We start from the raw sequence: 14,114 nt of genomic DNA on the forward strand, positions 1-14,114 counted from the left end.
TCTCTTTTGTGGTGTGGTGTGGTGTGTGTGTGTGTGTGTGTGTGTGAGACTGTGTGATCATGACATAAAGAGTCCAGAACTTGCAAAGACAAGTGAAACTTTTAACTACTCAACATATCTTCTTGGTTGGAAGAGAAAACAACCCCCATAAGCAAGTGTAAAATACAGTATCGGCTGCCATTTCTCATCAATGATGAAGAAAATGAAGAGGACAACGATTTTCAAAATGTGTGAGAAAGATTACAGAAGCTTGAAAGACAATGCATACACTCAAAGTGGCTTTTACTTTCTGTTGGTGGCAACCTTAACCTTAACCTTCAGTTCATGGAAACATGAAAGACTTAGATGTTATTGGCATATGAAGTTGTTTACCAGAGGAAATAAGAAATGTCTAATAAAATTAAGCAGTAGGTGTGGTCCTGAAGGCTTGTGTGTTCCCAAGTACAGTTTATATTCCTAAGAATCTGTTCAGGCATCTTTTTTGCCTTGTAGCAAAAAATTCATCAGTAAAAAAATCAATATAAGAAGCATTACAACACTATATAAATAATTTATAAAACAATACAAAATTATAAAACTATAAAAAAATCACCGCACACAAATAGTTTTACAACCAGGGGATGAATTCATTTCTTTTTTGTTCTACTCTGGGTGATTATTTTTATTTTATGTTTCCATTATTCTACTTATGCTCTTCCAATTATAGATCTCAGAACACAGCAGGCCTCAAGTTCCTGCTGCTGGTTCAGATTTAAATATCTAGCTTCCGTCCCATGTTATCTTGTTAACTTCTCTTCTTAGGGAGCTTTTCTTGATGGAATTTGGAGCAGGTCCTAGGAGAATACAAAATCTGTTTTAATCAATAAAATTTTCGGTGTCTGGGTTGCTGGTATCTGTGCAGTTTTTGAAGTGGTGAAATGCTACCATGATGTTGTTGGCACTGATCGGGCTGGTTGTGGTCAATTAACATCAGACTGGTGGCATGGAAACACTTTTATTAATGACTCTCTCACTTCCAGAATTATTGTTACTTAGTTTCCTTGATGGGACTTTTTATGATTGCTGATTGAACCAGTTGAGGGGACTATTACATTGCCCTGTTTTCATAACCAGCAAAGGATCCAACACAACAACAACAACAAAAAAACCCAGAAGCCCTGGGTAGGAAGAGTGTGCTAGGGAAAGAAGGAGAGGGTCTTTGTAATCAACTAGGCAATGTGAGGTGTGGTTTCTCTTTGCCCCTCATGATTTGTCTCTAGGAAGTAAATGAGCATGCTTTTTAATTACTCAGGAATATTTTGACAACAAGCAGATTAATGATTCTTTTTGCTTCCTTTGATGGAACCCTCTACCTTTACCTGGGTGAAAACGTTTGCAGGTTCCAAGAATTCCCTTGCCCCTTTATTCTCCCTCTTCGCCCATTCTGTGGGCTTCTTGGGTCTTGTGGCCCATGCCTTGGTGAAGCTCTTTTAAAAACAAATTAATACGCTGGTTCTAACAGTGAAGGCTTTTCTGATACATTTTATGAGCTGCTTCTGTATATTTTTCCTTTCTTGGAGAAACTTGGTTGCTAAAACTTCTTTTCTAGTCAAGAAGTCAGAGCCCAATTCCAATTGCTTAAATTTGCCTGTCACATTTATGCCCCATTTATATATTCCAAGAACAGGTGTATCCCAGCTCCAAATGTCTGCCAACACTGTCTGCTGAAGGAAGTCGCAGACAAGGTGAGGCTAACAAGATATTTGGCAGCCCCTAACAATCTAGGTCACTGTCGTTTTCTTTGTGGCCTCTTTGTGTGAGGTGGATGGATGTGAGCATGCTTGTGTGTGTGTGTGTGTGTGTGTGTGTGTGTGTGTGTGTGTGTGCTCACTGAAACCTTGAGACATTTCTTTGGCTATCAGACTTCTGAGAGAAATTGCTTTGAACAGAAGCAAAACATGAATGTAAGTATTGAACCATATGTGCAGCTTATGTTTATATTACAGAATTAGTTTTGATCAGCTCTCCACATGTGTGGCTAGCAGACTGAGAAAAATCCCAATCTCTGGTTTGGACTGTGAGCACAATTATAGCCTCTGCTGGTGTTGACAGTCACCCAGCAAAGCCCTAATTATTCTGGAGTCCTTCCTGCATCTCTGCAGGATCAGAGTGGAAAATGCACTGTTTCTTCCCACTTCTGCTACCTTCCAGAAGATCCCGGGGAGCCACATGAGAGGGAGGTGGAGAAACTGGGAAGATAGGGAGGTGTGAGCTCCGTTTTCTTTCTCAAACCTACAACTCAGAGTGAGAAGAAAGCCACGAATGCTTTGGCACACAATCCAGGTTGCTCCCCCACTTACACACACACCTAAAACAAAACAAAACAATAGGAAATAACACAATTCAGGGGTGTAAAAAAAAAAAAAACGTACTTCTGCTAAGAAGCAATTGACAGAGAGTGAGCCATACAGAGTGACTTCAATGATGGCATGCACCCATGAGGCAGGGACCGTGAGAGAGGTGGGGGAAAGCAGGCGTGCTACTTTTCTGTTGGTACAAATGTAAAAACGGATAACACAACTTTCCACGCAGAGGCGAGTAGACGAGCAACAGCGTTTGCAGTGTTTCTGACTTTGGTTAATAGGTTTTGCAGTGATCAGCACTTAGGCCCTGAAGGGATGCAGACACTCCTCCAGGTGGCAGGCTTGCATTCGCTTTGAACAGATACAAGTTTGTGGTGGTGTTTTTGTTTTTGTTTTTTTTTTTTGTTTTTTGTTTTTTTGTTTTCTGTTTGTTTTGTTTTTTTTGGCTTAGTTTCTTTTTTCTTTTTCCTTAAAAGGTATTCACATTTTCATCATATACAGAAAAAAGTAAGTGGATATTTGGTTTGCTTTAAAAAACTGGCTTTATGGGGACAGGTTGAGAAGGGAACAATCCTACCACATATTCCTTCTGTGTGGTGTATTTCTTGTTTAAAAATTTAAAATTTCCTTTTTTTTTTCCTTTTGGAAAACCAACGGACATGTATAAACCATTCTGCCCATTTGGTAGTTTCTTTTTTTTCCCCTTTTCTTTTTCCTTTTTTCTCTTTTAGTCTTTTACATACAAGGGTGATGATGATTGAGGGTGTCTTTAAAGCCTTCCTTCTCTCTTTCTTCCTTCTTTCCTTTTTTTGTGGAGCGGGGTAGTGTTTAGTTTCTGTGGCGCTTCCTTCTGACCACGGGTGGGTATGTCTAGCAGTTTTCCTCGGGAGAGTCTGCTAAGGGCTCCAGGGGTACTGCTGAAGCAGGCTCGTGTTGTTTTAAGCGCTTAATTGTGTTCTTGAGGGCTTGTCTCTTGTTGCAGAACCAAACTCTGACTACTTCCCGGTCATAGTTAAGCTTCTCAGCAATCTCGGTCATTTCCTGCCCTGAGGGGTGTGTGTTCTTCTCAAAGTGGGCGTTGAGGATCTCAAGGGCCTGGGGTGTGAAGGAGGTGCGCCGCTTGCGCTTTTTGGATGGCTCACTCCCAATAAACTCCGTGAGGTTCTGCATACCTGCTCGATGGCGGGCCTCAGCCTCAGCCATCCACCGCTCAAGCACCGGCTTGATCTTCTGGGCACTTTTAGGGGTGATGTCCAGCTTTTCAAACCTGGCAGGATACAAAAGGCCAGGGTTCAGTTTGGCTGTCAGACCGCTAGCTATAGTGTTCTCTTGGGCTTCCTGTGGTAGGAAAAAGTGGCTTCTCAGGATGGTGTGTCTGGGGGGAGAATTGAGAAAGAACAGTCTTACACTGAGTCCTCTGCCAGGGTGGGCCTTCTGCCTGCCTGCCTGATTGCCTGGCAGGGTGAATTCACTCCAGATTAGCAGCCAGCTGCAAGGTAGCCAGCCCTGTCCCAGCCAGCACCCACCCTCCCATTGAGCTCCATGCCAGCCATGCAGGTCCCCAAGCACACGGACAGCGGAGGGAAAAAGCACGGGCATACACTGTGGAAACACAAGCAACTCGCAAGCCTTTTCTCTCTAAACTCTGAGACCTAAGCCGCCTTTTCAGCTGTTCCCAGCGTCATTTCCCCAACTCTCAGAATTCTTAAGGCAGAAATTAACCAAGAAAGTTACGTTCAAGGTAACAGTTGTCATATCACGTAAAATGATCATGTTTTACATTTGGTTTTCCTCTCTATTGTGTTGGTTTTGAAAAAAAATTCAGCTATTATCATAGTCTGGTATGGCTACTGGGCCAAGCCCCTCTTCATGCTTCTTTTTATCTCCCCTTGTGTCTTATTTTAACTTCTTTCTCTCTGGTAACAATTTTCCCCATATGTAACTTAACAACATGCCTCCCTGTCCAGGTAAACTACAGTCCAATTGTTACTTTCCAGTTCTGGCCTAAACAGCTGGATACATTGTAATTACTATGGAATGCCCCACCCCTGGGTGGGCTTAGGCCACCTCATGCCTTCCAATCACCATTCAGTGTAATGGTGCACTTTTGTACCAGGGCATCACGCTGTGTTTAATGTGGGATATCTGCAAACTGTACTTGAATGATATCATTTTCTGTAAATGAGGTCTTCTATGTATCAATTGCCATCAGCAATTCTTTGCTACATTTACTTTAAAAAATATGAAGCATCCTGGACAAAATTACATAGAGTGTTTTAAAAAGTCCTCCTGGTACTAAATTCATACTGTCAGGGACATACAGAAGGGGACCAGTTCCTTTTGTTCATTGACTTCTTTATTCTAAGTCCGAATTCATATCCCTCCTATCGACAATGGTGGACACAGACTCTCTTTAAAAGTACTCCATGTTGTTGAAAAGCAATCATCTGGTGTGTTTTACGATGCTTGCTTGCAAAAGGAGAGACCAGGACGGCCTTCCTCTGTGCCAGGATCTGAGTGTTGTTGGAGTGTGTCTTTAGACTCCTTTGTTGAGATGAGCAGTACAAATTCTATGAAGGGTCTAACTCCTTGGCACTCCCTTCTGCACAGAGTTCGAGAAGGCATTTGTTTATTCCAGTACTTACTAAGGAAGGAAGAAGTTCACCTGCCCTCAGAGCAAGGTGAACTAATCACTTAGTATTATTAATGAGTTTATCATCTGTGACAGGCTCTCCAAAGCCACCATTGTGACAACTTGCCACCTTCTGCATTTTGCCATCCTTCATCATAAAAGCCTGGGGCTTGAACTCTTGATAGCATCACAAATGGGCTCACAGGGCTGTGGCACCAAGGGACAGAGCTCATGACAGGGATGTCTGGTATATCAGTATCATCTTCCTCTTGTGCCTCTGATAAGAAGGCTTGCACAGCACCTCGGAGTCACTGCAGTCAATTAGCACAGAGTGACATCTCAGTGTGCAGACACTGATACACAGATTTTTAACTCTTTGATGAATTCACTGAGAGCATTCCAATGTAAAGTGTTCAGACTTATCAATTAAAATTTGGATAAACACCTTCTAAAAACCATCACTAGAACACTGGAAACTGGATAAAGGAAGGCCTGAAGTCTGGGGGTCTGCTCTGTTAAACAATAATAACATTCCCAGAAGTCTGCATGCTACAGTATTTTTGGCTTCCCTCTGGGGAAGACCTAACAAATCAGTATATCTGATTGGGGATGCCCAGAAATATCTCTCTCTCTCTCTCTCTCTCTCTCTCTCTCTCTCTCTCTGTCTGTGTGTGTGTGTGTGTGTGTGTGTGTGTGTGTGTATGTATGAGTTGAAACATTAGAGAACACTTCAGTCAATAAAAGAAAATCACATTTTAGAGCTAAAATAAGCCAAAGAGGATTTTAGCAACAATGGCAAATTGGCATCAAAGTAAAAACCTGTGGCTGCCTTGATCACAAGGTGCCAGGACCAAACAAAATTAATGTCTCCCGACAGAGAGAGACAGTATTCCTGTCATCGATGCTGCTTGTTAGTGTCGATGCTTCTGTACATGTTGTTGGGAATAACATATACAAGCCTTGATATAAATTTCCCAGCAGTGGTATCCTTGTATAGACTGAATAAAGGTTATTTTCTACAGGGAGGTATCTTATAAGAAAAAACAGTAGGGGAGACCATACAAGTGAAAGGATCCTATGGTGCTTTTTGTATTTAACAACAATCAATGGGTTTTATGGAAAATCATTGAGCAAAATGTGAGCTGCAAGCTACCACCCCATACTGATGTTATTTATAACCTTAGTCTTAAACTGCAGGAAAAGTACACTTCTGTCCTTTGGGGAATACATTAAAAGTATAAAGAGCAGATAAAAAGACAGCATTTCATGGATCACCAAGAACAAAATCCACTTAAATGAGTTTAGAGTTGGTTTCTTGGCCGTTCCTGATGGAGGAGGACTGCTAAGACATTGCCCAAGAGGAAAAAGCTCCTACCGAGTGCCAGTGCCTTCCTTACCTCATGCATAAACATGGCATTAGTGCAACTCACATGCATGCGTGGGGGCTGCTCCTGAAGACTTAACCCGGATCAACTCAAACACAACCAAGGCTGGATTCAGTCATTTCTTTAATGTGGAGGGAGGGTGTGGGTACAGCTAGGCCAGATTCACTACCGTTTGTGAGACATTTCAAACAGGCCTTTTCATTATTTCTTTTCTTTTCTTTTTCTTCTACCTTCCTTCCTTCCTGCTTATAAAGATGTGTCTGGGCAGGCAAGTTAAAATAAACTCCTCCCAGGAAATAGTGAAGTTGGTTAAAATGTGTGTTTCATGGGAAACCTTGGAGCCATCTCTGGGTAGTTAACCATAGGATAGACTAGAGTTTTGCTTTTCCTCAGGATGTCCACTGTGTGGACAGGAGTTGGCATTCTCCTCCCGGAGGGGCACAGAGGAGAAAGGAGATCCCTGCCCAGGACAGCACATTTCAACCTGTCAGCCTTGGAAGTTCTTGGAGTTGATAGGAGTTAGGAGGCCAGAACCCCTCAACTCTCCATTGACACCCCATTTTCATCAATGTCACCAGTCCCAACACACAACTACCCCTGTCTTCACGCCATGCTCTGTTCCTCCAGTTTGCCCACCCAAAGAAGAAGAGCTGAGCTGCGAGAACAAACAAGGCCCCGGGCTGGCCGGTGACAGCATGCAGAGCCCGTTACCTGCAGATGGCTGACTGGCTGTATGCAGGGCCCTCTGTGGCACTGAGGGCTTGTCCCACCTGAGTCTGCGTCAGGCCAAGGGACAGGCGCCGGATTTTAAAAGCTTTGGCAAATTCTCGAATCTCCTCCAGATTAACCCCGTCCACCTCACCCGCTGCCGTTTGAGGATCTGTGGAGATGTTTTTAAAATAGGATCAACAAGTCAACACACAGCCTGTCAGTATGTTTTTCGCTGAGCAGCCACAGAGCGATGGGGGAAACCATCAGGGTACTTTCTTCCTCTCTCATCCTTCAGTACAGCTTCCTCCTGCACAAGCTTCCTTCAAGGACCTTCCGTCCCAGATAAAGCCACTCCCATTCACCCTGCCACTTCCCAAAGCAAGAGCACACTTCTTTAGGGCTTAACAACAGCAACCAGCAAGGGCAAGGCTCTTGCTAGAGGGATTCAGCCCCACTCTGTCGGTAAGCTCATTCATACGCTATGCAAAAACAGAAAAACACAAGGAGGTTTCTGTTTGAAACGTCTTAGTTGGAATTCTCCATGCTATCAATTGCCCATGAAGGAAAAGGCACTTTGCGGTTTTCTTTTCACCTGATTGCCACGTAGCCGGGCTAATAGATGGTAATCTCGCCTCATTTCTTATGTTCGCATCACCCCTCAGAAGAGCATGGTTATGAAGCTGCGAGAATAATATTGTCTTTTTCCCCCATAGCGGTTTACCCTCACAGCTGCCTTTGTCTCCTGAAAGGGCACATAATAAAAACTGCCTACCGCAGGAAGGGCTCCTTTGGTGCCGGATAACGCGGTCAATTTAGGACTTATCAAGGGAAATGACACAACAGCTGGAGAATGAAACTTTCTCCCCCCTGGCTACTGATCCCTGGATAAATGAAAGCGTTCACCAAGCCGGAGCCAGCATGGGCCGGGCCTGGTGGGAGATTTCAGTGCAGCTCGATGCTGCCTGTAGCGAAGCTGGTCCCGCTGCAAGGCATCCCTATTGTTCTTCACCTCACTCTTCTGACTTCAGCTGAAAGTTGCCCTCCCTCTCTCTGCACAGCAACCCATCAATTTCTGTGAATTTCTGCTCTTGTCCCAGGACTGTGGTAGACTACGATACTCTTCCGGCCTCTCAGCACTATGTACTCTCTGGCTGTTACTAAAGGAACGTTTGCATCCTACATGGCAATTTTTAAAATGCTTTTAAATAAGGCAGATGGTATCTGTGTGTCTGTTAGGGAAGGGCCTAGAGTACTGTGTGTAGCTTCTCTCAGTATGGGATGGGGTGGGGAGAGTCATGCCCTCCAGGCTGTGGAAAATGTACCATTAATTGAAGGAGTAATACACATATACATTACAGATTTATCTTCACATTAAAAATAAACTACTGGCTGGGTATAGTAGCATGTATGTGTGGTACTAAATAAAGCAAGAGGAGCCTTGAGCCCCAGCCCAAGGCCAAACAGGGCAACTCAGAAAGATTGTTTGAGAAGTCCTTAGAATTTCCATAGCACTACTATTTAATTATGGAGAGATTAAATAATGGGTTGGCCACTGCAGTCAGATTGTAAGTAGTTTTAAGTGACTCCTGGTTTCTGAGTGGAGTGGGGAGGCAGGTACCTTTAGTTTATTTAGGCTTAGGTCCAATCCTAGCACATCAAAAACCTACAGAAAAACGATGGAAATAGTTCGAACTGGTGGTGGGAGTGTCGCTGAGGTTACAAGCCACTCTGAAAGGCAGGTCCCATGCTCAGCAGGAGATGGCCAACATGAAACTAACTCAGTCACATTTTGGAAGGTTTTTTGTTATGTTTTTTTTTTTTTTTAACCTTACAGGTCTTTTGCATATATGTTATGATTTCTGATTTTTGTGTTCCTATGGGATTGCTCTGAGTGTGGATGTGTGTCTCTGTGTCTCTATGCATTGTTCTTGGTGTGATTTCTGTTTGACTCCTTTGTTTCTGTTTGTTTTGTCCTATTCTGGTTTGTTCCTTTTCATTTGATCATTATTTTGTAGGTGCCTGTTTGTATCCTAATAACAAGGGAGAGAAAGAAATGGTATGGATTTGGGTGGGAGGGGAGGTAAGGGATCTAGGAGCAGTTGGGGGGGGGACCCATCGTCAGAATGTACTATATGGAAAAATTTATTTTCAATTTAAAGAAAGAGGAAAAGAAAATACAAAACAAACCAAACAGCTGGGAGTGTGATTCAACTCCAGGTATGCGGAGGAGGGAAGCGGGATAGGAGGGGGTCATCTTCTCAGAGGATGTAAGGGCTTGAAGGGACACACAGGCTGGAGAAGGAACTCATCCAAGTGGGGAACATCTCAGGGTAGCACACTGACAGCCTGCAAGTGTGGCTTTGGATTCGATGAATTAAAATCCATCTTACCCTGTCTCCCTGCACCCCCTCACCCCACCCCATTTGCTTCTAGAAATCTGACACTCAATTAATGAAGGACTTTTGAGTGTTTGGTGGTGGAGACTGTCCTCTGAATTTTAAGTCCCACCAGCATAGTAGTGCGGAGTGGCTCTTGGGGTTCGCAAAGAATTCTGGAGACCACATCTGCGCACATGGCTGCCTCTACTCTTGCTTTATTTCCTCATTAAAATACTCCTAGAATCAGGAGCTGTAAACGAGTAGTGCAGAGGCTTACACATATTTTGGATTACTTGCCAATGCTATAAAAAGGGATTTTAAAGGAAAAGCAAAACTGTGATGTTCTTTCCGGTACAGAGGACCTACATTTTCAGTGCTTGTGCCCAGCCATCTGGAACTGATTCTCACTGCCGCCTCTCAGGCCCTCTTCTCCAGCTGCCCTCACGTTTGCTGCCTGGCCAAGATGAACTGTGAGCCTAAGTCTAGACTGGGCATTCTTGCTGCTTGGTTCTGGGGCTTAAGCAGGAAATACTACGTGACACAGTGGTTGTCATTACCAAAGGCCACAGTACATATCTGTGTTTATAGCATATCTATGTTAAAAAACAAGCAACAAAAGAACTTCATGGTGGGAAGAAGAATTATTAGGATTAAGAAAAAGTTGGAAAAGTCTACTTGTAAGAGGCAAAAAAATCAGTAGCTGAGGAATACCGAATTAGAATAGAGATGGGCACTGGCTGGTACAGAATGGTACAATGAAAGGAAAGATTGGTCTAGTCTCTTCCAGAGATGGTGAAATGTTTGGCAGCCTTGCAAGTAACACAGGACACTCAAAACTCAAAACTTAAATAATAAAAAAGAAGCCAGAGACTTTCTTTGTACAGACATGGCTTTTAAAACTGTGCTTTTTTTAATTTGACAGGCTTGAGTCACCCTGTGGAGTCCACAGTGGCACATTTTCCTGGTGGTACAGGTGTTCTGATGCAGGGGGAATCTCTGCCTGCTTGTGCATGCATATGTCTCCACCTTTTTCTTCCAGCTTTCCCGAGCCTGGGTGTGGCATCCTCTTTGGGCCCCTGTTTTTCTGAACCCATTCATGCTCTCATCCAGCAGGTTTCATGGAACAGAAAACTTGCTTGCTCAAAAGACTGATGAGGTAGACAGGTCTGGTGAGGAGGGGCTCCTAAGAGGGCCTCCTACTTTTCCCTTTCCCCAACCCTCTGCACTGCATATGAGAGCAGCAAAGCAGTGTGAGTCTGGGATGGGGAGGCCAGTGTGGTCTGCGACTGGGAGAACGTTTTCTGTGGGAAATAACCCTTTGGTTTTTGCTAGTCTCGTCTCTAGATCAACCAAAACCAGTGGAGTTAACCAGCGCAGGAAGGACTGGTCTTTATGGAAGGCCTTCAACAGTCTATGTAGCTACCTATGCTGCCAGCACACACGGCCATGCAGTGTGGGCGAGTTTAGGATGTGGGCAGTGATTTTAGGTAAATGTGCTCTCTCATCTTTTTTCTCATCTACCACCTCTCTAGATTAGATCTCCTTGCTAATTCCTGAGCCTTGGAACTAAACCTGTTCAACCTGCTCACACGATCACGAAGGTTTTTTTTTTTCCTCTGACAATAATCAGAGTTGAAAAGAACACTTTGGATGCTGAGATCCTGTATACTGAGGAGTGTTGATGCTCAGATGCACTCAGAGTTCAGAGAATTGAGTCCCAGTCATACATCCAATGTCTTTCATGACGATCTAATGAGCATGCTTCTAGCTTTATATAAAAAGTGGTAAGGAGAATTGTGTGTGTGTGTGTGTGTGTGTGTGTGTGTGTGTGTGTGTGTGTGTGTATGTGTGTGTGCTTGCAACTCACAGCAATGTTTTCTGCCACCCAAGTACTGGAATTATTGGTGTGACCCACTACACCTAGCAATAAGAAGAGATGTTTTTGTTTTTGTTTTTAATTTACACAGGGTGATGGTCTCAACCAAGGCCTGGAAGGAGAACTCAGCATTTTGTGCAATTTCCTGATTGACAAAAGATGTGAGTCACTTGGCTTTCTTTCTATTAGTGTTCTTACTCATAAAGTTTGGCTATCAAAATGCACTGCAAGGTTTGCCTCCACAGAAAGGAGCCATCTTTGGACATCTGTTAACTTTATCTTGATTATATATCCCATAGGACTATGAAACTGATACAACCACAGCTCCTCTTACATCCAGTGCTCTGCAGTTGCTGGTTAGAAACGTGTGAGCTTAGCACACTGTGTATCTTCATTTGAGCCCCAGAGTGACTGGGTTTACCAGAAATGAACTGTTGCTTGTAGGAAGACACAGAGCCCGGGATTTGACTCCGTTTCTGAAGGGAAATTCAGACCAGAGTTCTCATACATGAAACACACTCTGCTTTAGAGCAAGAAGCACGCTCCTGCTTTCCAGATTTTCCAATACAGCAGGAAACGTGAGCGTGCTCAGAACAAAAGAACTGTGTTTCCTACACATATGGACCATATCTACTTCAACTCTGCTTATGAAACTGATACAACCACAGCTCCTCTTACATCCAGTACTCCTCACTGGTCTCAGTGAGGAAGATTCTTTCGGTGTTTCTTAGGGGTTTGTTACTAATCAAATGACTATGCTACTGTTTTTATGCCTCAAAGTTTGTCTCACACTGTCTGGATGTTGTTGTGTTGTTGCAAGAGTTCTCCTTTGCTAAGGAATATGTATTTTTACACCTGAGAAAAAGATGTGCACATGGTGAATGGAGACTTCCCTTGGGTACCACTTTAGCCCTCAGCCTAGCTGAGGGTATAACCTTCCACAGTGGGAAAGATAACCTGCCTTCCATTCTCTTGTTTCTAGAGGAAGTTAGTTTTGAAGATGATCTGAAGTCAGCTTGATTGGGACCACAAGAGGAATCTTTAGGGCTTTCTCAAAGTAGACCCAGCAACTCTAGCCTGAAACCTAGGGTAGAGATTCTCTGGATAGAGGAAGAAGTGGTGGTCCTTTTAAAGTTGTCCAACCTATATAAAATAGCAGGTGGGCATGGGGTACTGCCTGCAATTCTAGCCCAGAATGAATGCAAAGATGGGCAGAGATGGGCTTCCCTGAGCAAGCCAGTTAGTAAGACTGGCCATAGCGTTGAGTTCTGGCTTTGATTGAGAGATCCCACCTTACTGAGTAAGGTGGAAGATCTATCTATCAAGGAAGATTCTGAACATCATCCTGGGGTCCTCACACTAACACACATGCACATGTATTCACATGAACGTGTACACACACATGCACCGATATACAAGTGAACACATGTGCAAAAACCACATACACATAAAAAAAATGAAAAAAAGGACAAGTCTAGCTAATTGAAACTGTCTGTCTTTAAGAGCTGTGGAAACTGAGCAAGGTTAAGGGAAGGGTGTCAGGGCTACAAGGATGCTTATTTGGTTACTCTGAGGTCAGATGTGGGGTTCATCACACATGAAGGTTGTTTGATCACTACAAGGGATTAGCTTGGTACTCTTTTACCTGGAGTGAACAAGATATTTTAATACTAATTTTTGAACTATGGAAGGTTGGACAATACCCTCTTTGACAGTGGTGTGGAAGATCCACTAACTATAATTCTGATAAAAGTTTGTGTGATATTGTCATATAAGAATTATGTTCTTGGTCTTTGTGCCTTGTACTAGAACACAGCTCTCAAAACTCCTAAGTGTCCTAAGTAATTATAGGAATGCTATGATCCTCATTGGATATTGGCCTTTTTGTTTCCCAATATTGACCTTCTAAACTCCTTGGAATTTCTTAGATGATAGGAACTTATTTTTGTCCTAATTAGGTGACTACTAGTTGGCTCCTGGATAGCTTCAAGAAGAGGTTGGTCATTAGAAAAACAAGCTATGATAAAATCTAGGGGGAGAGGGGCTGGAGATTGAGTTAATAATCAATCATGTCTATATGATCAAGACTTCCACAAAAATCCCTGAACTACAGGGTTGAAAGAGCCTCTGGGCTGGTGAGCACAACCTGTGTGTGTGTGTGTGTGTGTGTGTGTGTGTGTGTGTGTGTGTGCACGTGCGCGCTCGTGCGCACACACGACTGCGTGAACATGACATGGCTTGACTCCACAGGGTCAGAAGTTCCTGCACTCAGGTCTTTTCAGACTTGCACCTGTGCACCTCTTGCTGAGTGCGAAAGTGCTGATAAGACTGTGTCCGTTATCACATGCTTGATAACACACCAGTAAACATGTTTCCCTGAAACAAGCCATAGCAAATTACTGAACTGGAAGCGATATGGCCTATAAATATGTTTATCATAATTTTTTTGTGATTGGGTTTTGACACAGAAAAGAAATAACTAAATAACATGTCCCAGACCTATAATGGTTCTAAGTTCACACTGGGTTTATGCAGTCTGATGTTCACTGGTGTCACTAGGCTCTCTTTTACAAAGAGGATCTGCAGTTGGTATGGACTCCTTCCTGCTCAGGCTCTGCATATGCATGCCATATCTTCTGCTTCAAATGCACATGGTAGAGCAGTTTCCCTCTCCCCAGTCTTTATTTTGATGATTACTCATCATATATTTAGAGGCTGAATAACCTGTTGCCGCTAGATAATTGAAATTCCATCTGGCCTGTTAAGTAGGCTTCTCTACAGATTTCTAAA

The 14,114-nt window shown here is 43.3% G+C and overlaps 1 protein-coding gene across 1 annotated transcript in view; it reads right to left on the reverse strand.

Annotated features, from left to right (window-relative positions):
• Window positions 1–2,817: 2,817 nt before the first annotated feature.
• The window catches only part of Pou6f2 (POU class 6 homeobox 2), a 122,940-nt gene continuing 111,643 nt past the window's right edge, over window positions 2,818–14,114 (reverse strand). The window contains exons 6-7 of the mRNA XM_036188889.1: window positions 7,071–7,239; window positions 2,818–3,717 (exon numbers count right to left, since the gene is read on the reverse strand). Coding sequence (XP_036044782.1) covers window positions 3,213–3,717; window positions 7,071–7,239 — 674 coding nt within the window. The 3' untranslated portion in view covers window positions 2,818–3,212. The remainder of the gene's footprint in view (window positions 3,718–7,070; window positions 7,240–14,114) is intronic.

Source organism: Onychomys torridus, chromosome 5, assembly GCF_903995425.1.
Source record: "Onychomys torridus chromosome 5, mOncTor1.1, whole genome shotgun sequence".
Lineage (NCBI taxonomy): Eukaryota > Metazoa > Chordata > Mammalia > Rodentia > Cricetidae > Onychomys > Onychomys torridus.